Source organism: Parambassis ranga, chromosome 15 (assembly GCF_900634625.1).
Source record: "Parambassis ranga chromosome 15, fParRan2.1, whole genome shotgun sequence".
NCBI classification, from domain to species: domain Eukaryota; kingdom Metazoa; phylum Chordata; class Actinopteri; family Ambassidae; genus Parambassis; species Parambassis ranga.
In genome coordinates this window covers 5,457,453-5,478,904 of record NC_041035.1, presented here as the reverse complement: position 1 = coordinate 5,478,904, position 21,452 = coordinate 5,457,453, and the positions used below count along the sequence as shown (strand labels likewise).

Here is a 21,452-nt window from a genome sequence, read left to right as displayed (position 1 = left end):
GGGAGGAGCTGATAATCAGGGAGGAGGCTAGAGGAGGAGAGAGGGAAGGACTGAGGAGCAGAGGGAACAGGAGGGAGGAGGAACGGCAGGGAAGACAAGAGGAGACGAGAAGAGAGAAGATGCTAAATAATAATAAAATAATAATCTCAAAATGACTACAAAAAAATGATGATGATGATCAGAACACCGGCTCATGACAGTACCCCCCCCTCCAGGGACGGCTTCCAGGCGAAGCAGAAGAGTCCAAACCAAGCCGGGAGGGTGGGGGAAGGACCGGAGGAGGGACAAAACAAAATAACAGCAACCAGAGTTTAAACAAGGGAGACCCAACGGGCAAAAGTTCAGGAGGACGACGAGGTTCAGAAATGGCCAGAGGCCACAGAGTCAAACTGGCCAGGGGGCCAAAACAGTCAGGGGTCTGGGACCTTCTGGGTCCTGACAGATGCCCAACAGAGGCAGGGAGAAGGGCAAAAGGCCAGTGGAGGCAGAGTCACGGGCCTCGCAGGGTCCGGTCGGAAGACCAGCAGAGATGGAGATGCGGACGCTCCAGGGTCCGGTCGGAAGACCACCAGGAATGGAGACGCGGACCCTCCGGGCTCCGGGCAGAGGACCAGTGAGGACGAGACAGCGGACCCTCCGGGTCCGGGCAGAAAACCAGCGAGGACAAAGATGCAGACCCTCCGGGGTCCGGGCAGAAGACCAGCAAGGACGAAGATGCGGACCCTCCGGGGTCCGGGCAGAAGACCGCCAGAGATGGCGTAGCGGACCCTCCAGGGTCCAGGCGGAGGATCGGCAGAGATGAGGAGGAGGACCCACCGGGGTCCGGGCTGGAAACCGGCGCTGGAGCAGGGGACCCTCCAGGGTCTGGGCTGGAAACCGGCGCTGGAGCAGAGGACCCTCCAGGGTCCGGGCTGGAGACCGGCGCTGGAGCAGAGGACCCACCGGGGTCCGGGCTGCCTGCAAAATGGAAAATATAATGAGAAATGGTATAAGAAATAAATTCCCCATTGTCTATTTTTGTCTATTTTTTTTAAATTAAACCAACATAAGCCATGTACACTAGAGCATTACTGGATCAAACATATGTCCTTGCTTATTCAGACAAAACGAAAATATTTCACTGTACTACAATAGGACTGCATTTTATCCATAAATATCTTTGTTAGCAATGATAGTGCTTTCAGATTTCTGTAAACAACATAAAAGGTTGTAACACTTTGGGCAACTAGTGATTTTGAAACCTGTGTGATGGTCCAGGCTGTGGGCATCGAGTGAAGAGAGGATGGATGATAAATATGGATGAAAAATAATCATTCCCACTTTTTAATTTAAGTCATAAAACCAGCTGACAGTCAGCAGTATTCTTACTTTAGTTTAATCAGCCTGTCACTGAAAGACGGACTTATTTATGGACTTAACTGAACCCAGAGCCGAGGACCCTCCGGGGTCCGGACAGGAAACCGGAGCCGAGGACCCTCCGGGGTCCGGACAGGAAACCAGAACCGAGGACCCTCCGGGGTCCGGGCAGAAGACCAGCGAGGACGAGGCAGCGAACCCTCCGGGGTCTGGGCAGAAGACCAGCGAGGACGAGGCAGCGGACCCTCCGGGGTCTGGGCAGAAGACCAGCGAGGACAAAGATGCGGACCCTCCAGGGTCCGGGCGGAGGATCGGCAGAGACGAGGAGAAGGACCCACCGGGGTCCGGGCAGAAGGTCGGTAGAGACGAGGAGGAGGACCCACCGGGGTCCGGGCTGGAAACCGGCGCTGGAGCAGGGGACCCTCCAGGGTCTGGGCTGGAAACCGGCGCTGGAGCAGAGGACCCTCCAGGGTCCGGACTGGAGACCGGCGCTGGATCAGAGGACCCACCGGGGTCCGGGCTGGAACGCAGAGCCGAGGACCCTCCGGGGTCCGGACAGGAAACCGGAGCCCAGGACCCTCCGGGGTCCGGGCAGAAAACCGGCGAGGACGAGGCAGCGGACCCTCCGGGGGCAGGAGACCAGCGAGGACAAAGATGCAGACCCTCCAGGGTCCGGGCGGAGTATCGGCAGAGACGAGGAGGAGGACCCACCGGGGTCCGGGCAGAAGGTCCGTAGAGACGAGGAGGAGGACCCACCGGGGTCCGGGCTGGAAGCCGGCGCTGGAGCAGGGGACCCTCTAGGGTCTGGGCTGGATACTGGCGCTGGAGCAGAGGACCCACCGGGGTCCGGGCTGCCTGCAAAATGGAAAATATAATGAGAAATGGTATAAGAAATAAATTCCCCATTGTCTATTTTTGTCTAGTTTTTTTTAAATTAAACTAACATAAGCCATGTACACTAGAGCACTACTGGATCAAACATATGTTCTTGCTTAACTGCTGACCTTCTAGGGTCCGGGCTGGAGACTGGCGCTGGAGCAGAGGACCCACTGGGGTCCGGGCTGGAACCCAGAGCCGAGGACCCTCCGGGGTCCGGACAGGAAACTCGAGCCGAGGACCCTCCGGGGTCTGGACAGGAAACCAGAACTGAGGGAGGACCACCGGCGTCGGGACTGGAGACCAGAGGCGAAGAACCACCGGCGTCGGGGCCAACAGGGTCAGGAAGAGGACTTCGAAGGGGAGGCCCACCAGGACCGGAGCGGAGGCTCGGGAGCAGTGGACCACTACGGTCAGGACGAGGACTCAGGAGAGGAGGCCCACCAGGACTGGAACAGAGGCTCGGGAGCGGTGGACCACTACGGTCAGGACGAGGACTCAAGAGAGGAGGCCCACCAGGACTGGAACAGAGGCTCGGGAGCGGTGGACCACTAAGGTCAGGACAGGAAGCCGGGGGCGGAACCCCACCAGAGCGGGGAGGAGCGACGCCGTCTGGAGTCCGCCCTCTGGCAGAGCGAGGAGGAGCAACGTCGTCTGGAGTCATTCTTATTCTTATTCATATTCTTATTATAAAATAAAAATATAAAATAAGAAAAAATAAAAAATAAAAATAAAATAAAATTAGAACTTATCTACATGGGTTTTGTTGTTGCTGGTCAGCAGAAGTAGTAGTGGAAGGCATCTATCACTTTTCTTATGATGTGCCAAAAGCATCCACCATTCTCAACCTGATCTTCATCCGAAGCATCACTGTGTTCTGCTATTTCTATGGAGACATGTTTGTTGCTTTGCTCCAGAACAGCTTCTTCTCTGGTATTGCTATGGAGACCTAGAGTCAAGGAGATGACTGACTCTAGGTCACTGCTTGGAGCAATCTCTGGTGTTGCTTCATTTCTGCAGGACAGTTGCTCCCTGGTCTGCTGGTTGCTGATGCTGATGGTTGTAGTGTCATGGCTGGTGTCTGGTTCAGAGCTCAAAGAGTCTGCAGGAGCAATGAATGGTTGGTCTGGCTGGTTTGACACCTCCGTGGAGATATCTTCTTTGTCATTGTTGAACAGCACAACCAAAGGGATAGCAGATGTTTGTTCACTGATTGGAACAATCTCTGATGCTGCTACCAGGCTGCAGGATGGTTGCTCACTGGCCTGGAGGTCCTCCATATTGACGCCTACCACACCTTGGTTGGTCTCAGGGTGGATGGCAGTGAAAAATGGATGGTTCAACGCCTCCATAGGTTTGATGCGTTGATCGGCATCCAAGTGCAACATCCGTTTAACTAGATCAACAAAATGAGGCTGATCAGGGTGGCTTCCTGACAGGTGTGTCATCAGAGCCTCAAGGTCGTCAAGGCTGCGGAGGAAGTAGTAGCGGTTGTGGACAGAAGAATCTTCTGAAAAGAAGACCTCCTCTGGTTTTCGGAGAGCCCAGCGCTGTTTGCTGTTATCTTGAGGCTGGAAATACTCCTCGGTAAGACTCCCACGGTCAAGGACGTCGTCTGGTATCTGACCCTGAGTGCTTATTATATATTTAAGCATATTATAAGGATCAGGTGCAGGGTACAGAGGACGCCCAACAGCCAGTTCTACGGCTATCAATCCCAGAGTCCACATGTCAATGGCCTCGTTGAAGGGAGCGTCCAGAAGCACCTCTGGGGCCGTGTAAGGAAGACTCTGAACATAGGTGTCAGAGTTGGTCTCAGAGGTGGGCTGAGCAAAGCCAAAGTCAATAATCTTCACTTGGATGGGGTCGTCCTGACGGTTCACAACCATTATATTTTGTGGCTTGAGATCCGCATGTATGACTTCAGCCGACTGCAGGTGGAGCAGAGCTGTGGCCAGCTGATGTAAAACTGTCCTGACCTGTAGGAGTGGAAGACCCTGGAAGTGTCGGTCACGCAGGTATTCATGCAGACTCTGGTCCAAAAGTTCAAATTTTAAGCAGATGTCCTTCTTATGAAGGAAATGTCCATTGAACTTGACGATGTGGCAGCTGTCTGCATCCAGGTGGCTGAGACTCCTCAGTATGTTCATTTCAGCCGTTGCTTGTTGGACAGTTTCTTGCCCTGTGGCAACTTTAACGGCTTCTGACATGTTGGTTTCTGAGTTAAAACATTTGATTACACAACCAAATGCACCCTCACCGAGAAAAGCCTCAATTCTGTGAGAGGGGCCAAGAGTGGCTCCAACAGGAAAGAGTTTTCTCATCGACATTTTGCTCTGCACTTGCAGAAATGCAAAATAGTGCTGTCCAAGGGTATCCAAGGGTGTCTTTTAGTCCACAAAGATTCTGTTAAATCCTGTGTTGACTGTAGATTTGTCTTGCTGATGTGTTGTCCTGTCAGTGATCGAAGACTCTCTGTTAATAAACATAAAGAGAAAAACTATAAAACCACGTCATAAAAACTATAACAGCAGCCATGAAAAAATACAGAAGTTGGTTATTTCACACACAGGCAACAAAAGAAGAAGAGCTGAGGTGTTTTTACATCTGCTCATCACGGCAACACACTGACATGTCGGTCCAGTGGCGGTTCTACATTGAATAACCCCCCCCCACCAACAAAAAAAAGCGGAGGTCATTAAATAAGGGGGAAGGCTGCAATTCAACTCAATTCAGTTTTATTAATATGGCGCGTTTTACAATCAGAAATTGTCTTAAAGCGCTTCACAGAGACCCAGAGCCTGAACCCCCTTAAGAGCCACAGTGTCAGGAAAAACTCCCTTTTAACAGGAAGAAACCTTGAGCAGGATCCGGCTCATAAGGAAGAACCTTCCTGCTGACAGTCGGCCGGGATGAAGGAGAGAGAGGAGAAGAAGAGAGAGACAGGACAGAGAGAATGAAGGAGAGAGAGAGAGAGAGAGAAACAAACATTACAGAAAACAAACATGACAGGTTGCAAAATGGAAAATATGATGAGAAATGGTATAAAAAATAAATTCCCCATTGTCTATATTTTTTTTAATTATACTAACATAAGCCATTTACACTAGAGCACTACTGGATCAAATCAATATGTCCTTGCTTATTCAGACAAAACGAAAATATTTCACTGTACTACAATAGGACTGCATTTTATCCATACATATAATTCTTTGTTAGCAATGATAGTGCTTTCAGATTTCTGTAAGCAACATAAAAGGTTGTAACACTTTGTGCAACTAGTGATTTTGAAACCTGACCTGTGATGGTCCAGGCTGTGGGCATCGAGTGAAGAGAGGATGGATGATAAATATGGATGAAAAATAATCATTCCCACTTTTTAATTTAACTCATAAAACCAGCTGACAGTCAGCAGTATTCTTACTTTAGTTTAATCAGCCTGTCACTGAAAGACGGACTTATTTATGGACTTAACTTGTTCGCTAACCGAGGAGTCAGAGCAGCGTCATGGATGGACGTTATAAAAACACAGCGCGCAGCCTTAAACTCTCAGTCCAGCATCAGACCACAGTCCTCTGTCTCTCAGCTCTGCTGTCTGTCCAGTTTGGCCCCAAAACTTCCGCGTTGTTTAATGATCTTAACGGTAAGACCTCTCACTCCTTCGATCTGATTCTTTTCCAACCGCCCCCTGTGTGATGCCGCCCCGGGCGACCCCCGGTTTCCCCGTGCCCGAAACCGCCACAGTAACTACACACAGTGTGACTAATGAACAGATCCTCCTGTCAGCAAAGTAAATGTCCTCACAAACACCAAGTTTTACAGCTGAAGAAAAGTGCTCTTACCTCTCTGAAGGCTGCAGCTGGACTGAGCTGTGGATCTCTGCAGCTCTGTGTGTCTGTGTGACACTCTCACGGGCTTTGATGACTCACAACATTCAAATGTCGCAGCTGTTGTTTTCACACATTCAAAAATCAACATTATCCAAAACTGATCAATATTTAACCCTGGACCTGTTGAAATGTGTAGAAGTGGGTTTAATGAACTACTTGTTAAACTAAACATTTTATTAATGTGCAACAAACATGACAGAAACGCACAAAAGTCTGTTACACACACACTGTTACAGACACATCATTAAATGCAAAGCATCTATAGCAGGATGAGGAGGGTCATGGCTTGTTTGGGTCCCTATTGGCAAATGGACACTAGAGGGCAGCCTATTAAAAGGGAGACCGCATCCTGGCTTCCCTCTCTTGTCTCCTTGGCATGCAGGCCCGGCTCCCTGGTTGCCTCACCTCCTCTTCCACTGTCACCGGTGCAGGTAGACTGATCGCGGTCACGTTGTTGTTCATGGCTGTAATTTATTTTACGATCGGGTTTGGGGTTGCGGAGAAGTAATGTAATAACTCCTGTATCTGTGGTGGACACCGCTGCTGCTTTGCGGGCGTGCCCCACCTTGTCGTCTTTGCATGGGCTAGCGCCGGCTACTGTTAGCTGCTAGCTGTTCGCTGCTAGCTGCTAGCTGTTAGCTGCTAGCTGCTAGCTGTTAGCTGCTAGCTGTTAGCGCTATTTCATTTGGGTTTTCTTCCTTCTTTGGGGTTTCTGTTTTGGTTGTTTTGATTAAAATATTATTGTACTACGGTTAGTATGGTTTAGTTTGATTTATTCTTTTTTTTAAATGAATTTATTTTGGTTGATTTTGTGAACTGCCACACATCCACTCATTTTTGTTCTATTCAAGTTTGTTACAAGCCTCACAGCTGGTGCGATGTCCTGTTTCGTGCAAGTAGAGTCAGGAGACGTTGGCTGTGTCTGTTCAGCAGGCCGTGTCCGTCTTTAGTATTATCTCTTAGTTCCTCTTTTTTTTATTAACAAAAAATATCTTAAAATTATCTGTAGGTCACAACTCATAGGTAGAGTACAAATACCTGGGAATACTTGGACCACAAACTGGACTGGAGTAAGAACGTGGACACTGTTTACAGGAAGGGCCTTTCTGAGGCAGCTGAGGTCCTTCAACATCTGCAGGATGCTGAGGATGTTCTATGAGTCTGTGGTGGCCAGTGCCATCATGTGTGCTGTTGTCTGGGGCAGCAGTCTGAGGGTGAGGGACATCAACAGAATCATCAGGAAGGCGGCCATGTTGTGGGAGAGGACTGGACTCTCTGACAGAGGTGTGTCAGAGGAGGATGTTGTCCAAAGCAAAAACTATACTGGACTGTCCCTCTCACCCGCTCCACACTGTGCTGACCAGCTACAGGAGCTCGTTCAGCAACAGACTCCGACTCCCACAATGCACCACTGAGAGACACAGGAAGTCATTCCTGCCTGTCTCAATCAAACTACTGAACTCTGAACTGTGACAGTCACTCAGACACTGCACATCCATACTGGTACATTCATGTCCTGCTCTTTACTATGTAAAGGTTTTTAATATAGTAAATATGTTCTTATTTAGATACAACTCAGAGATTTAAATGCTATCTAGGTATTTAAACATTTTAATTTCATACTTCAATTTATCTTTAATTTCTGTCTGTATCAAAAAGAATTTCCCCTCAGGGATAAATAAAGTCATTCTGATTCTGATAACAAGTCTTCACTTAAGTCATTTCCACAATGTTCACACTTAATCACAACATAAATCTATAGTGCACATCACTGGCTTAAACGCATACAACCAGATTTGGTATAACTCTCTTAATACAAAAAATATTTCAGCTATCAGATACCACTGTAAGTTACTGCTGTATATTTGTGGCACCTCTAGGGGCAGCGGATTTAAGTTTTAAGACGTTCACAACAGTTTTCAAACAAAGGCAGAATACTCCAAATTAAAATCATTTTGTTAAACAAGCTTAAACAATAGTCAAAGTCAGCTTTATTGTCAAATCTGCTATATGTGCTGGACATACAGAGAATCGAAATTGCATTACTCTTCACTCCGCAACATATAACTAAAAACTTAAGATAAATATAAAGTGTAAAAAAAATGTACCTACAATGAGGCACACACAAAATACAAGGCACAAAATGAAGGCGCAATGCAGTGAGAGTGCAAAAGATGTATAGTGCAAGACAGTTCAGTTGGCATAATGTAAACAGTCCAGGAATAGTTTAAGTTATAGTAGCTTATATGAGACTGGTATGACATGACTAAGGTGCAAGAGAATGCACAGGGTAAAGTGGCTGGTACACAGAGTTCCTATCTTGGGGAGGGGTGGGGGGGTGGTGTCAGGGAAGGGGGAGAAAGTGGGGCACAGCAGGGAGAGAGTTCAGCTTCCTGACAGCCTGGTGGATGAAGCTGTCCCTCAGTCTGCTGGTCCTGGCCCGGAGGCTGCGCAGTCTCTTTCCTGATGGCAGCAGACTGAAGAAGCGGTGTGAAGGGTGGGTGGGGTCTCCTGTGATGCGGAGGGCCTTTCGGGTGAGACGGCTGTCGTAGAGTTCTTGGAGGGAGGGGAGAGGGTGATCCTCTCAGCTGCTCTCACTATGCGATGAAGCATCTTCCTGCAGGTGGCGGTGCAGGCTCCGTACCACACAGTGATGCAGCTGGACAGGATGCTCTCAACAGCCCCTCTGTAGAAGGTGCACAGGATGGAGGGAGGGGCTCTGGCTCTTTTGAGCTTGCGGAGGAAGTAGAGGCGCTGCTGTGCCTTCTTGGTCAGTGATGCAGTGTTGTTAGTCCAGGAGAGGTCCTCAGTGATGTGCACACCCAGGAACTTGGTGCTGCTCACCTGCTCCACAGCAGCACCGCCGATGGTCAGAGGGGTGTGCTGACTCTGTGCTCTCCTGTAGTCCACAACCACTCCTTTGTCTTCTCCACATTCAGGGAGAGGTTGTGGTCTCTGCACCACTCGGCCAGAAGGTGCACCTCATTCCTGTAGTTTGTTTCATCTCCATCGGAGATGAGACCCACCACAGTTGTGTCATCCGCAAACTTCACAAAGATGTTGGAGTTGTGTGGTGGCGTGCAGTCATGGGTCAGCAGAGTGAAGAGGAGGGGGCTCAGCACACATCCTTGGGGAGCCCCGGTGTTCATTATGATGGTGCTGGATGTGTTTCTGCCGACCCGCGCTGTCTGAGGTCTCCCGGTGAGGAAGTCCAGCAGCCAGTTGCACAGCAAGGAGTTCAGCCCCAGCTGGTCCAGTTTGTTGATGAGCTGCTGTGGGATGATGGTGTTAAATGCTGAGCTGAAGTCTATGAACAGCATTCGAACGTATGAGTCTTTATTTTCCAGGTGGGTGAGAGCTGTGTGGAGTGCTGTGGAAACAGCATCACTGGTTGACCGGTTGGGCCGATATGCAAACTGGAAGGGGTCCAGGGAGGGAGGAAGGGCCGTGTTGATGTGTTTCATGACTAACCGTTCAAGGCACTTCATGATGATGGGTGTGAGTGCTACTGGACGGTAGTCATTGAAGCAGGCTGGGGTGGACTTCTTTGGCACAGGGATGATCGTGGTGGCTTTGAAGCAGGTGGGGACAACAGCCTGGCTCAGTGAGATGTTGAAGATGTCTGTAAACACCTCAGCGAGCTCCTCAGCATAGTCTCTGAGCACACAGCCAGGTATGTTGTCAGGACCAGGAGCTTTGCGTGCGTTGATCTGGCTGAGAGATGTCTTCACGCTGGCTCGTGACAGGGAAAATACCTGGTCAGTGGGAGAGGATGTGATTTTTTGTGCAGGAGTGCTGTTGAGTGCTTCAAAGCGTCCAAAGAAGTCATTCAGCTGGTTCAGCAGAGAGCTGTTGCTGTCACAGGTCATATGTACAGGTCACAGACCATATGTACAAATTATACATTATAATTATATTATATAATTGTATAATTATACAAAAAGTAGATCCTATAGTCACTGTTTAAAATCTAAGTTGCTTTTGGGTTTTACAGGGACAGTAAAGGTGTGGGATCCTAGACAGAAGGACTCACCTGTAGCCAACATGGAACCTATGGAAGGAGAAACCAAGAGGGATTGCTGGACTGTTGCATTTGGTGGGTAAAATATGCTTCAGGAAACAGTACATAAACTGATAACTGCAACCAGGTTGTGCAAATGAATCACCATACCATTGAAAATGTGCCCACAAAGCTACATTGTGCATGTAAGTCTATTTTCATGAATCTTTTCAAAGTTTAACACTTCATATTTATTTTAGGTCATGCCTTCAATGATCAGGATTGCTGTGTGTGTGCTGGTTATGACAATGGCGACATCAAACTGTTTGACCTGCGGAACATGTCTCTGCGGTGGGAAACCAACATTAAAAATGGGGTAAGCTTCAGTTTTCCCCCTCTTTCTTTTCTTGCAGCCTTACAGGAACAAATTACCTACATCTGGAGAAAGTGGACAGCATGATGCACCCTAATGTGCCCTAACACAATAAGTCAAAGTCAAGTCAAAGTCAGCTTTATTGTCAAATCTGCTATATGTGCTGGACATACAGAGAATCGAAATTGCGTTACTCTTCACTCCGCAACATATAACATATAACTAAAAAGTTAAGATAAATATAAAGTGTAAAAAATGTAGGGGAAAGGGGAGAAAGTGGGGCGCAGCACGGAGAGAGTTCAGCTTCCTGATGGTGGATGAAGCTGTCCCTCAGTCTGCTGGTCCTGGCCCGGAGGCTGCGCAGTCTCTTTCCTGATGGCAGCAGACTGAAGAAGCGGTGTGAAGGGTGGGTGGGGTCTCCTGTGATGCGGAGGGCCTTTCGGGTGAGACGGCTGTCGTAGAGGTCTTGGAGGGAGGGGAGAGGGTGATCCTCTCAGCTGCTCTCACTATGCGATGAAGCGTCTTCCTGCAGGTGGCGGTGCAGGCTCCGTACCACACAGTGATGCAGCTGGACAGGATGCTCTCAACAGCCCCTCTGTAGAAGGTGCACAGGATGGAGGGAGGGGCTCTGGCTCTTTTAAGCTTGCGGAGGAAGTAGAGGCGCTGCTGTGCCTTCTTGGTCAGTGATGCAGTGTTGTTAGTCCAGGAGAGGTCCTCAGTGATGTGCACACCCAGGAACTTGGTGCTGCTCACCTGCTCCACAGCAGGAGAGCAGGTGAGCTTTCTGTTTTGTTGTTGCTCTGCTCTTCTCCTGTGCCTTACCTTCTGGGTGCGTGAGATCTGCTGGGCGGAGTTGAGCTAGACTCAACTTACCTTGTCCAATCCTCTGCCTCAGTGCAGGTACTTAAACACCTCTCCCCTTGACTTCCGTGCCAGTTCTTCACGTACCTTGAGTCGCAAGCAACCAGCCTTGTACCTTATCTGTTTCCTAGTTCTCGTTCTAACCTTGTTCTCCTTGTTAGGCCTCCAGCCACACTGCCCAGCTGATCCTTGCTCTGGACCTGGACTTTTTCACCCTTGTGGTAGTTTTGTTTTATGGACTGACATTTTCGCCCTTGTGGTTGTTTTTGGTTATTTTGTACTTTCGCCCTCATGGTTGACATGTCTCCTGGAGTGCTGTATCCAGGCCTGACATGATGCCTGGTCCATATCCTCACATGCCTCCTTCCAGATGCTGGATGTCGAGCAATTCTGTGGAGTAACAGTTCCAGTTTTACATGTACAGTATTGTTGTTTTTCTCATTAGAGTATGGTACACCTACAAAACTTAAACGAGTCTCATCAATATGTCCTTATGATGCTTGCTACAGTGTAGCGGCTCAGGCTGAACCCGTTGTCCAGCTTCCCTCAGGGTCATTCCATGGTTGATCACATGATCCACTATTGTAGCTCTGATGACAGTAATTCTATTTCTTCTTACCCTTCCTCCTTCCTCTTCACCTCCTCGTCCTCTTCCTCTAAATTCTCCTCCTGGTCTTCGTCTTCCTCTTCCTCCTGCTTCCTCATGTCCTCATCCTCCTCTAATTCTCACTCTTCTCAGTCTCCTTCTCCCTCCATTGTTCTCCACACTGAAGCTTACCTGTGGCTTATTTACAGAGCTCATGCTGAATGCAAAGTGAACTAATGATGTAAAACAGTTCTCACATGTGACAGTGTAGCCAGACAGTTGGCAAAATAGTGTAAATACCAGCCATGAATGTGTGTAGTTTTACTAGGAGTGTGTTGATCATTTGGAAATTGTGTGTAAAGCAGTGAGTTGTGTTTACAGTTCAGCAAAAAGATGCTGTGCAGTGGATTATATTTATACAATTGCAAATTGTGTGCTACAAGTGCAAACTGAGTGTAAAGCAGCATTTTTGCTTTTAGTTTTGCAAACTCAGTGAGTGATTTTTATACTATAACTACTAATAGTTTAAGAAATTGTGCTATAAGAATCATTGTTAGTGTTTAAGCATTCAGAAAAAAAAATAAAAACTGAAAACCTGTATCTGGATCTCCCTCGTTGATCAGTCGTTACAGTTACAGTTACAGTCGTTCTCATCTTGCTGTGGAGTCCATAAATGAAGATTGGGAGGCAGCTTCTCCAGTCGGAGTTCATTCTTTTTATTACCAGCAAACATCCAGTTACTATGGTAACAACTAACGCTCCGCGCTCCACACCTAATGCATGTCGCATATATCAATGCGCGGCACTATATACTACATCCCCCTTTCTTAACATGGAGATTACATTTCAACTGATCTATATCTGTACTGAAGCTGAATTAAATGCACATATAAACTCATATCAATAACAAAGATATAAAGGACAGGAGGATGATGATGAGCTGCAGGACTTCTTCAGGTTCAAATGCTGGATATGTTACCCACCAGTTTAAGATTAGGATTTAAGATTGGGCCCACAGAGGGAAAAAGATGCTGAGAAGTATATTTTTTCTCCAAAAGCACATTTAATTTGAAAACACAAGGTTCTCAATACAATGTATAAAAAATACATTATTAACAATAGCATGATGTTCAACAACAGTGCAACGAAAACCAGGTGTTTTAAGTGAGCCTTCTGCAAAAACAGCAACATAAATCAGAAAGACATGAAAGCTTGATCCCCAATTATTCTAAGCCAGAGGCTATGTGTCTCATTTCCTACCATTGCTGCAGCCTACCTCTTCACAGCACATTGAGTTTGGTGGTGATGAGTACACGGACCGACTGGTCAAAACCTGAACACACACACAGGCCCTGCTTGTCAGGGCTCCAGTCCAGACTGGCGATTGGCTGAGTGGACAGAGTGAAATTCTGTAAGAGAGACGGATTTGAATTGATTAAATGACATTGATAAAGACATGAACAAATATTTAATATTTTACATTATTTCTTATTAGAACTTATGTACATGGGTTTTGTTGTTGCTATATATTTGATAATAAAACACACATCCTCATAGTGTTGATGGTGTCATGTGGAAATGGGTAATATCATACTCAACAGCAATGATGGTAAAGATGGAGTAAAAAAAATCTGAGATGAGTGAAGATTAAGTTACATAAAAATAAAGTCTCTCTACTAAAGGACACATTCATCTGGGATTACTAATGAGTATAAAAGTAGTATCAAATATTATATCAGATACCCTCCTTTATAGGGCTTGTCTTGATAACTGCCTCTCATTTCCACCTGTTGTCTGTTCCGTTTGCACAGCAGCAGCTGAAATTGATCCACAATCAGTGTTGCTTGCTACTGGACAGGCTGATTCCACAGACGTTTGATTAACTAGGACCACTGGTATAAGAAAATTTCCCTTTGCACCCTTATGGGTGGTGTGTGTGTCTTCCTCAATCTCGGGTCCTCTCCCAGAGTCCTGGGAGTTTGAGGGATCTTCACTGTATCTTAGCTGTTCCATGCACTGCACTCTTCTGGACTGAGAGCTCTGATGTTGTTCCTGGGATCTGTTGGAGCCACTCTCCCAGTGTGGGGGTCACAGCCGAGTTGAGTATGGATGGCACTCTGCATAGCTTACCCTGTTGTCAATGGCCTTTTGGCTATTTAAAATATGTAATGTACAGATTTATGGTCATGCTGGATTTACCAGTGAAGGCAGCAATAAAACATTCTATATTATAAAGTAAAATATTTATTTGATCACCCCAGATGGTCCTCCGCTACGTATGAAGAGCGTATCTGATCCCAAGACTGCTCCTGTTGAAGGTATAGCTCCTGGATACCAGGCCTCTGTGTGCAGTATAATAACACCTGTGTGGTGTTCTATTGTGACACATCAAAGCATGTGAGTGCTCCTCCACACCAGAACAGTAGCAGGACTGAAGAAGGCACTTGTGCTTTATAGCTGCATGTTTTTGTACTTTGTGTGAGGCCCTGGTGTCAAATTCTCTGAGTCTCTGAGGTTAAACCCTGATTTTTGGACCCATTGTTTAACTTTCATCAGACCTGTGTGCTGACACGGGCTTAATGAGAAAGCAACACACATGCTAACATGTGACAAATATGTTTTGGTAGCCATAGCTCATGTCCAAGCAAGCTGTGAAAGGGTTTCAGTGATCACACTGCAGTTTCTCTAAGAACTGTACATTCTAGTTATTTTTATTCCACATGTGTCCTCTTAAAAACCTTGGAAACATTTTAGAATGTGCTGTTGACTGAGTCTGGTGGATGATCAAGTGAATTTTGTTTTTATATATTACGGTATTATATACCACACTTGGTTGAACGTTTTGGAATTCCAAGTCAAATTTGTGTGTACACCTACTGAAAGCAGCAAACAGATGATTATTTTACATATCTCCTCATGATTTGAGCTTAGTTTTGACCCCCCCTTCAGTTCAACTGAATATTAATTGCACCAAATGTCCAAAATTGAATCATTTTGAAATCTAAACCATCAAATAGCCAATAAAAATGTATGTTCAATAAAACAATAAAAAAGAAACTGTCATGTGGAGTGTTTAAGGACCCAAACGCAGACAAAATCAAAGTGGAACAAAAGGGAGATTTATTCTAGCAAATCAACTAAATACAGATGAGGAGGTGAACAAAAGGTGAGCTCCTAAAAAACTGAAGCCAAGTCCAAAAGGCAAACTAGAGTTCATAAAATAAATACCAGGGAAAATTAACTCAAAACTAACCAGGAGCATGGAGGAACAACGGAGTACAGCACACAGGAACGACAAACACAATGATCCGACGAAGACAAAGGAAAACACAAGGCTTAAATAAGGAGGGTGAGACACAGGTGAACACAATCAGGGAGGAGCTGATAATCAGGGAGGAGGCTAGAGGAGGAGAGAGGGAAGGACTGAGGAGCAGAGGGAACAGGAGGGAGGAGGAACGGCAGGGAAGACAAGAGGAGACGAGAAGAGAGAAGATGCTAAATAATAATAAAATAAGAGGAAGGAATCAATCTCAAAATGACTACAAAAAAATGATGATGATGATCAGAACACCGGCTCATGACAGTACCCCCCCCTCCAGGGACGGCTTCCAGGCGAAGCAGAAGAGTCCAAACCAAGCCGGGAGGGTGGGGGAAGGACCGGAGGAGGGACAAAACAAAATAACAGCAACCAGAGTTTAAACAAGGGAGACCCAACGGGCAAAAGTTCAGGAGGACGACGAGGTTCAGAAATGGCCAGAGGCCACAGAGTCAAACTGGCCAGGGGGCCAAAACAGTCAGGGGTCTGGGACCTTCTGGGTCCTGACAGATGCCCAACAGAGGCAGGGAGAAGGGCAAAAGGCCAGTGGAGGCAGAGTCACGGGCCTTGCAGGGTCCGGTCGGAAGACCAGCAGAGATGGAGATGCGGACGCTCCAGGGTCCGGTCGGAAGACCACCAGGAATGGAGACGCGGACCCTCCGGGCTCCGGGCAGAAGACCAGTGAGGACGAGACAGCGGACCCTCCGGGTCCGGGCAGAAAACCAGCGAGGACAAAGATGCAGACCCTCCGGGGTCCGGGCAGAAGACCAGCAAGGACGAAGATGCGGACCCTCCGGGGTCCGGGCAGAAGACCGCCAGAGATGGCGTAGCGGACCCTCCAGGGTCCAGGCGGAGGATCGGCAGAGATGAGGAGGAGGACCCACCGGGGTCCGGGCTGGAAACCGGCGCTGGAGCAGGGGACCCTCCAGGGTCTGGGCTGGAAACCGGCGCTGGAGCAGAGGACCCTCCAGGGTCCGGGCTGGAGACCGGCGCTGGAGCAGAGGACCCACCGGGGTCCGGGCTGCCTGCAAAATGGAAAATATAATGAGAAATGGTATAAGAAATAAATTCCCCATTGTCTATTTTTGTCTATTTTTTTTAAATTGAACTAACATAAGCCATGTACACTAGAGCATTACTGGATCAAACATATGTCCTTGCTTATTCAGACAAAACGAAAATATTTCACTGTACTACAATAGGACTGCATTTTATCCATAAATATCTTTGTTAGCAATGATAGTGCTTTCAGATTTCTGTAAACAACATAAAAGGTTGTAACACTTTGGGCAACTAGTGATTTTGAAACCTGTGTGATGGTCCAGGCTGTGGGCATCGAGTGAAGAGAGGATGGATGATAAATATGGATGAAAAATAATCATTCCCACTTTTTAATTTAAGTCATAAAACCAGCTGACAGTCAGCAGTATTCTTACTTTAGTTTAATCAGCCTGTCACTGAAAGACGGACTTATTTATGGACTTAACTGAACCCAGAGCCGAGGACCCTCCGGGGTCCGGACAGGAAACCGGAGCCGAGGACCCTCCGGGGTCCGGACAGGAAACCAGAACCGAGGACCCTCCGGGGTCCGGGCAGAAGACCAGCGAGGACGAGGCAGCGAACCCTCCGGGGTCTGGGCAGAAGACCAGCGAGGACGAGGCAGCGGACCCTCCGGGGTCTGGGCAGAAGACCAGCGAGGACAAAGATGCGGACCCTCCAGGGTCCGGGCGGAGGATCGGCAGAGACGAGGAGAAGGACCCACCGGGGTCCAGGCAGAAGGTCGGTAGAGACGAGGAGGAGGACCCACCGGGGTCCGGGCTGGAAACCGGCGCTGGAGCAGGGGACCCTCCAGGGTCTGGGCTGGAAACCGGCGCTGGAGCAGAGGACCCTCCAGGGTCCGGACTGGAGACCGGCGCTGGATCAGAGGACCCACCGGGGTCCGGGCTGGAACGCAGAGCCGAGGACCCTCCGGGGTCCGGACAGGAAACCGGAGCCCAGGACCCTCCGGGGTCCGGGCAGAAAACCAGCGAGGACGAGGCAGCGGACCCTCCGGGGGCAAGAGACCAGCGAGGACAAAGATGCAGACCCTCCAGGGTCCGGGCGGAGTATCGGCAGAGACGAGGAGGAGGACCCACCGGGGTCCGGGCAGAAGGTCCGTAGAGACGCGGAGGAGGACCCACCGGGGTCCGGGCTGGAAGCCGGCGCTGGAGCAGGGGACCCTCCAGGGTCTGGGCTGGAAACCGGCGCTGGAGCAGAGGACCCTCCAGGGTCCGGGCTGGAGACCGGCGCTGGAGCAGAGGACCCACCGGGTCCGGGCTGCCTGCAAAATGGAAAATATAATGAGAAATGGTATAAGAAATAAATTCCCCATTGTCTATTTTTGTCTAGTTTTTTTAAATTAAACTAACATAAGCCATGTACACTAGAGCACTACTGGATCAAACATATGTTCTTGCTTAACTGCTGACCTTCTAGGGTCCGGGCTGGAGACTGGCGCTGGAGCAGAGGACCCACTGGGGTCCGGGCTGGAACCCAGAGCCGAGGACCCTCCGGGGTCCGGACAGGAAACTCGAGCCGAGGACCCTCCGGGGTCTGGACAGGAAACCAGAACTGAGGGAGGACCACCGGCGTCGGGACTGGAGACCAGAGGCGAAGAACCACCGGCGTCGGGGCCAACAGGGTCAGGAAGAGGACTTCGAAGGGGAGGCCCACCAGGACCGGAGCGGAGGCTCGGGAGCAGTGGACCACTACGGTCAGGACGAGGACTCAGGAGAGGAGGCCCACCAGGACTGGAACAGAGGCTCGGGAGCGGTGGACCACTACGGTCAGGACGAGGACTCAGGAGAGGAGGCCCACCAGGACTGGAACAGAGGCTCGGGAGCGGTGGACCACTAAGGTCAGGACAGGAAGCCGGGGGCGGAACCCCACCAGAGTGGGGAGGAGCGACGTCGTCTGGAGTCCGCCCTCTGGCAGAGCGAGGAGGAGCAACGTCGTCTGGAGTCATTCTTATTCTTATTCATATTCTTATTATAAAATAAAAATATAAAATAAGAAAAAATAAAAAATAAAAATAAAATAAAATTAGAACTTATCTACATGGGTTTTGTTGTTGCTGGTCAGCAGAAGTAGTAGTGGAAGGCATCTATCACTTTTCTTATGATGTGCCAAAAGCATCCACCATTCTCAACCTGATCTTCATCCGAAGCATCACTGTGTTCTGCTATTTCTATGGAGACATGTTTGTTGCTTTGCTCCAGAACAGCTTCTTCTCTGGTATTGCTATGGAGACCTAGAGTCAAGGAGATGACTGACTCTAGGTCACTGCTTGGAGCAATCTCTGGTGTTGCTTCATTTCTGCAGGACAGTTGCTCCCTGGTCTGCTGGTTGCTGATGCTGATGGTTGTAGTGTCATGGCTGGTGTCTGGTTCAGAGCTCAAAGAGTCTGCAGGAGCAATGAATGGTTGGTCTGGCTGGTTTGACACCTCCGTGGAGATATCTTCTTTGTCATTGTTGAACAGCACAACCAAAGGGATAGCAGACGTTTGTTCACTAATTGGAACAATCTCTGATGCTGCTACCAGGCTGCAGGATGGTTGCTCACTGGCCTGGAGGTCCTCCATATTGACACCTACCACACCTTGGTTGGTCTCAGGGTGGATGGCAGTGAAAAATGGATGGTTCAACGCCTCCATAGGTTTGATGCGTTGATCAGCATCCAAGTGCAACATCCGTTTAACTAGATCAACAAAATGAGGCTGATCAGGGTGGCTTCCTGACAGGTGTGTCATCAGAGCCTCAAGGTCGTCAAGGCTGCGGAGGAAGTAGTAGCGGTTGTGGACAGAAGAATCTTCTGAAAAGAAGACCTCCTCTGGTTTTCGGAGAGCCCAGCGCTGTTTGCTGTTATCTTGAGGCTGGAAATACTCCTCGGTAAGACTCCCACGGTCAAGGACGTCGTCTGGTATCTGACCCTGAGTGCTTATTATATATTTAAGCATATTATAAGGATCAGGTGCAGGGTACAGAGGACGCCCAACAGCCAGTTCTACGGCTATCAATCCCAGAGTCCACATGTCAATGGCCTCGTTGAAGGGAGCGTCCAGAAGCACCTCTGGGGCCGTGTAAGGAAGACTCTGAACATAGGTGTCAGAGTTGGTCTCAGAGGTGGGCTGAGCAAAGCCAAAGTCAATAATCTTCACTTGGATGGGGTCGTCCTGACGGTTCACAACCATTATATTTTGTGGCTTGAGATCTGCATGTATGACTTCAGCCGACTGCAGGTGGAGCAGAGCTGTGGCCAGCTGATGTAAAACTGTCCTGACCTGTAGGAGTGGAAGACCCTGGAAGTGTCGGTCACGCAGGTATTCATGCAGACTCTGGTCCAAAAGTTCAAATTTTAAGCAGATGTCCTTCTTATGAAGGAAATGTCCATTGAACTTGACGATGTGGCAGCTGTCTGCATCCAGGTGGCTGAGACTCCTCAGTATGTTCATTTCAGCCGTTGCTTGTTGGACAGTTTCTTGCCCTGTGGCAACTTTAACGGCTTCTGACATGTTGGTTTCTGAGTTAAAACATTTGATTACACAACCAAATGCACCCTCACCGAGAAAAGCCTCAATTCTGTGAGAGGGGCCAAGAGTGGCTCCAACAGGAAAGAGTTTTCTCATCGACATTTTGCTCTGCACTTGCAGAAATGCAAAATAGTGCTGTCCAAGGGTATCCAAGGGTGTCTTTTAGTCCACAAAGATTCTGTTAAATCCTGTGTTGACTGTAGATTTGTCTTGCTGATGTGTTGTCCTGTCAGTGATCGAAGACTCTCTGTTAATAAACATAAAGAGAAAAACTATAAAACCACGTCATAAAAACTATAACAGCAGCCATGAAAAAATACAGAAGTTGGTTATTTCACACACAGGCAACAAAAGAAGAAGAGCTGAGGTGTTTTTACATCTGCTCATCACGGCAACACACTGACATGTCAGTCCAGTGGCGGTTCTACATTGAATAACCCCCCCCCACCAACAAAAAAAAGCGGAGGTCATTAAATAAGGGGGAAGGCTGCAATTCAACTCAATTCAGTTTTATTAATATGGCGCGTTTTACAATCAGAAATTGTCTTAAAGCGCTTCACAGAGACCCAGAGCCTGAACCCCCTTAAGAGCCACAGTGTCAGGAAAAACTCCCTTTTAACAGGAAGAAACCTTGAGCAGGATCCGGCTCATAAGGAAGAACCTTCCTGCTGACAGTCGGCCGGGATGAAGGAGAGAGAGGAGAAGAAGAGAGAGACAGGACAGAGAGAATGAAGGAGAGAGAGAGAGAGAGAGAAACAAACATTACAGAAAACAAACATGACAGGTTGCAAAATGGAAAATATGATGAGAAATGGTATAAAAAATAAATTCCCCATTGTCTATATTTTTTTTAATTATACTAACATAAGCCATTTACACTAGAGCACTACTGGATCAAATCAATATGTCCTTGCTTATTCAGACAAAACGAAAATATTTCACTGTACTACAATAGGACTGCATTTTATCCATACATATAATTCTTTGTTAGCAATGATAGTGCTTTCAGATTTCTGTAAGCAACATAAAAGGTTGTAACACTTTGTGCAACTAGTGATTTTGAAACCTGTGTGATGGTCCAGGCTGTGGGCATCGAGTGAAGAGAGGATGGATGATAAATATGGATGAAAAATAATCATTCCCACTTTTTAATTTAACTCATAAAACCAGCTGACAGTCAGCAGTATTCTTACTTTAGTTTAATCAGCCTGTCACTGAAAGACGGACTTATTTATGGACTTAACTTGTTCGCTAACCGAGGAGCCAGAGCAGCGTCATGGATGGACGTTATAAAAACACAGCGCGCAGCCTTAAACTCTCAGTCCAGCATCAGACCACAGTCCTCTGTCTCTCAGCTCTGCTGTCTGTCCAGTTTGGCCCCAAAACTTCCGCGTTGTTTAATGATCTTAACGGTAAGACCTCTCACTCCTTCGATCTGATTCTTTTCCAACCGCCCCCTGTGTGATGCCGCCCCGGGCGACCCCCGGTTTCCCCGTGCCCGAAACCGCCACAGTAACTACACACAGTGTGACTAATGAACAGATCCTCCTGTCAGCAAAGTAAATGTCCTCACAAACACCAAGTTTTACAGCTGAAGAAAAGTGCTCTTACCTCTCTGAAGGCTGC

At 48.1% G+C, this 21,452-nt stretch overlaps 2 protein-coding genes and 1 long non-coding RNA gene across 6 annotated transcripts; 1 reads left to right on the top strand and 2 right to left on the bottom strand.

Annotated features, from left to right (window-relative positions):
• Window positions 1-1,971: 1,971 nt before the first annotated feature.
• LOC114447429 (homeodomain-interacting protein kinase 2-like) lies at window positions 1,972-6,089 on the bottom strand. 2 transcript variants are annotated; one of them, XM_028423678.1, is made up of 3 exons: window positions 6,075-6,089; window positions 2,361-4,707; window positions 1,972-2,211 (listed from the first exon to the last, which is right to left on the bottom strand). In XM_028423678.1, exon 2 carries the CDS (start codon window positions 4,560-4,562, stop codon window positions 3,009-3,011), a length of 1,554 nt encoding a protein of 517 aa, XP_028279479.1. In that variant the 5' UTR covers window positions 4,563-4,707; window positions 6,075-6,089; the 3' UTR covers window positions 1,972-2,211; window positions 2,361-3,008. The 2 variants fall into 2 exon arrangements, with proteins under 2 accessions (XP_028279479.1, XP_028279480.1); XM_028423679.1 differs by having other exon boundaries at window positions 1,972-2,207.
• A 414-nt stretch (window positions 6,090-6,503) lies between these two features.
• Window positions 6,504-11,720, top strand: LOC114447439 (uncharacterized). The gene is made up of 4 exons (XR_003671842.1): window positions 6,504-6,553; window positions 10,117-10,218; window positions 10,383-10,498; window positions 11,518-11,720. It is a non-coding gene; the product is annotated as an uncharacterized LOC114447439 (long non-coding RNA).
• A 4,529-nt stretch (window positions 11,721-16,249) lies between these two features.
• On the bottom strand, window positions 16,250-21,452 carry LOC114447431 (homeodomain-interacting protein kinase 2-like). Of its 3 annotated transcripts, none has more exons than XM_028423682.1 (3): window positions 21,071-21,193; window positions 17,727-20,073; window positions 16,250-16,279 (listed from the first exon to the last, which is right to left on the bottom strand). In XM_028423682.1, the coding sequence occupies exon 2, from the start codon at window positions 19,926-19,928 to the stop codon at window positions 18,375-18,377; it is 1,554 nt and encodes a 517-aa protein (XP_028279483.1). In that variant the 5' UTR covers window positions 19,929-20,073; window positions 21,071-21,193; the 3' UTR covers window positions 16,250-16,279; window positions 17,727-18,374. The 3 variants fall into 3 exon arrangements, with proteins under 3 accessions (XP_028279483.1, XP_028279481.1, XP_028279482.1); XM_028423680.1 differs by lacking the exons at window positions 16,250-16,279; window positions 21,071-21,193 and adding exons at window positions 17,445-17,578; window positions 21,438-21,452; XM_028423681.1 differs by lacking the exon at window positions 16,250-16,279 and adding an exon at window positions 17,445-17,578.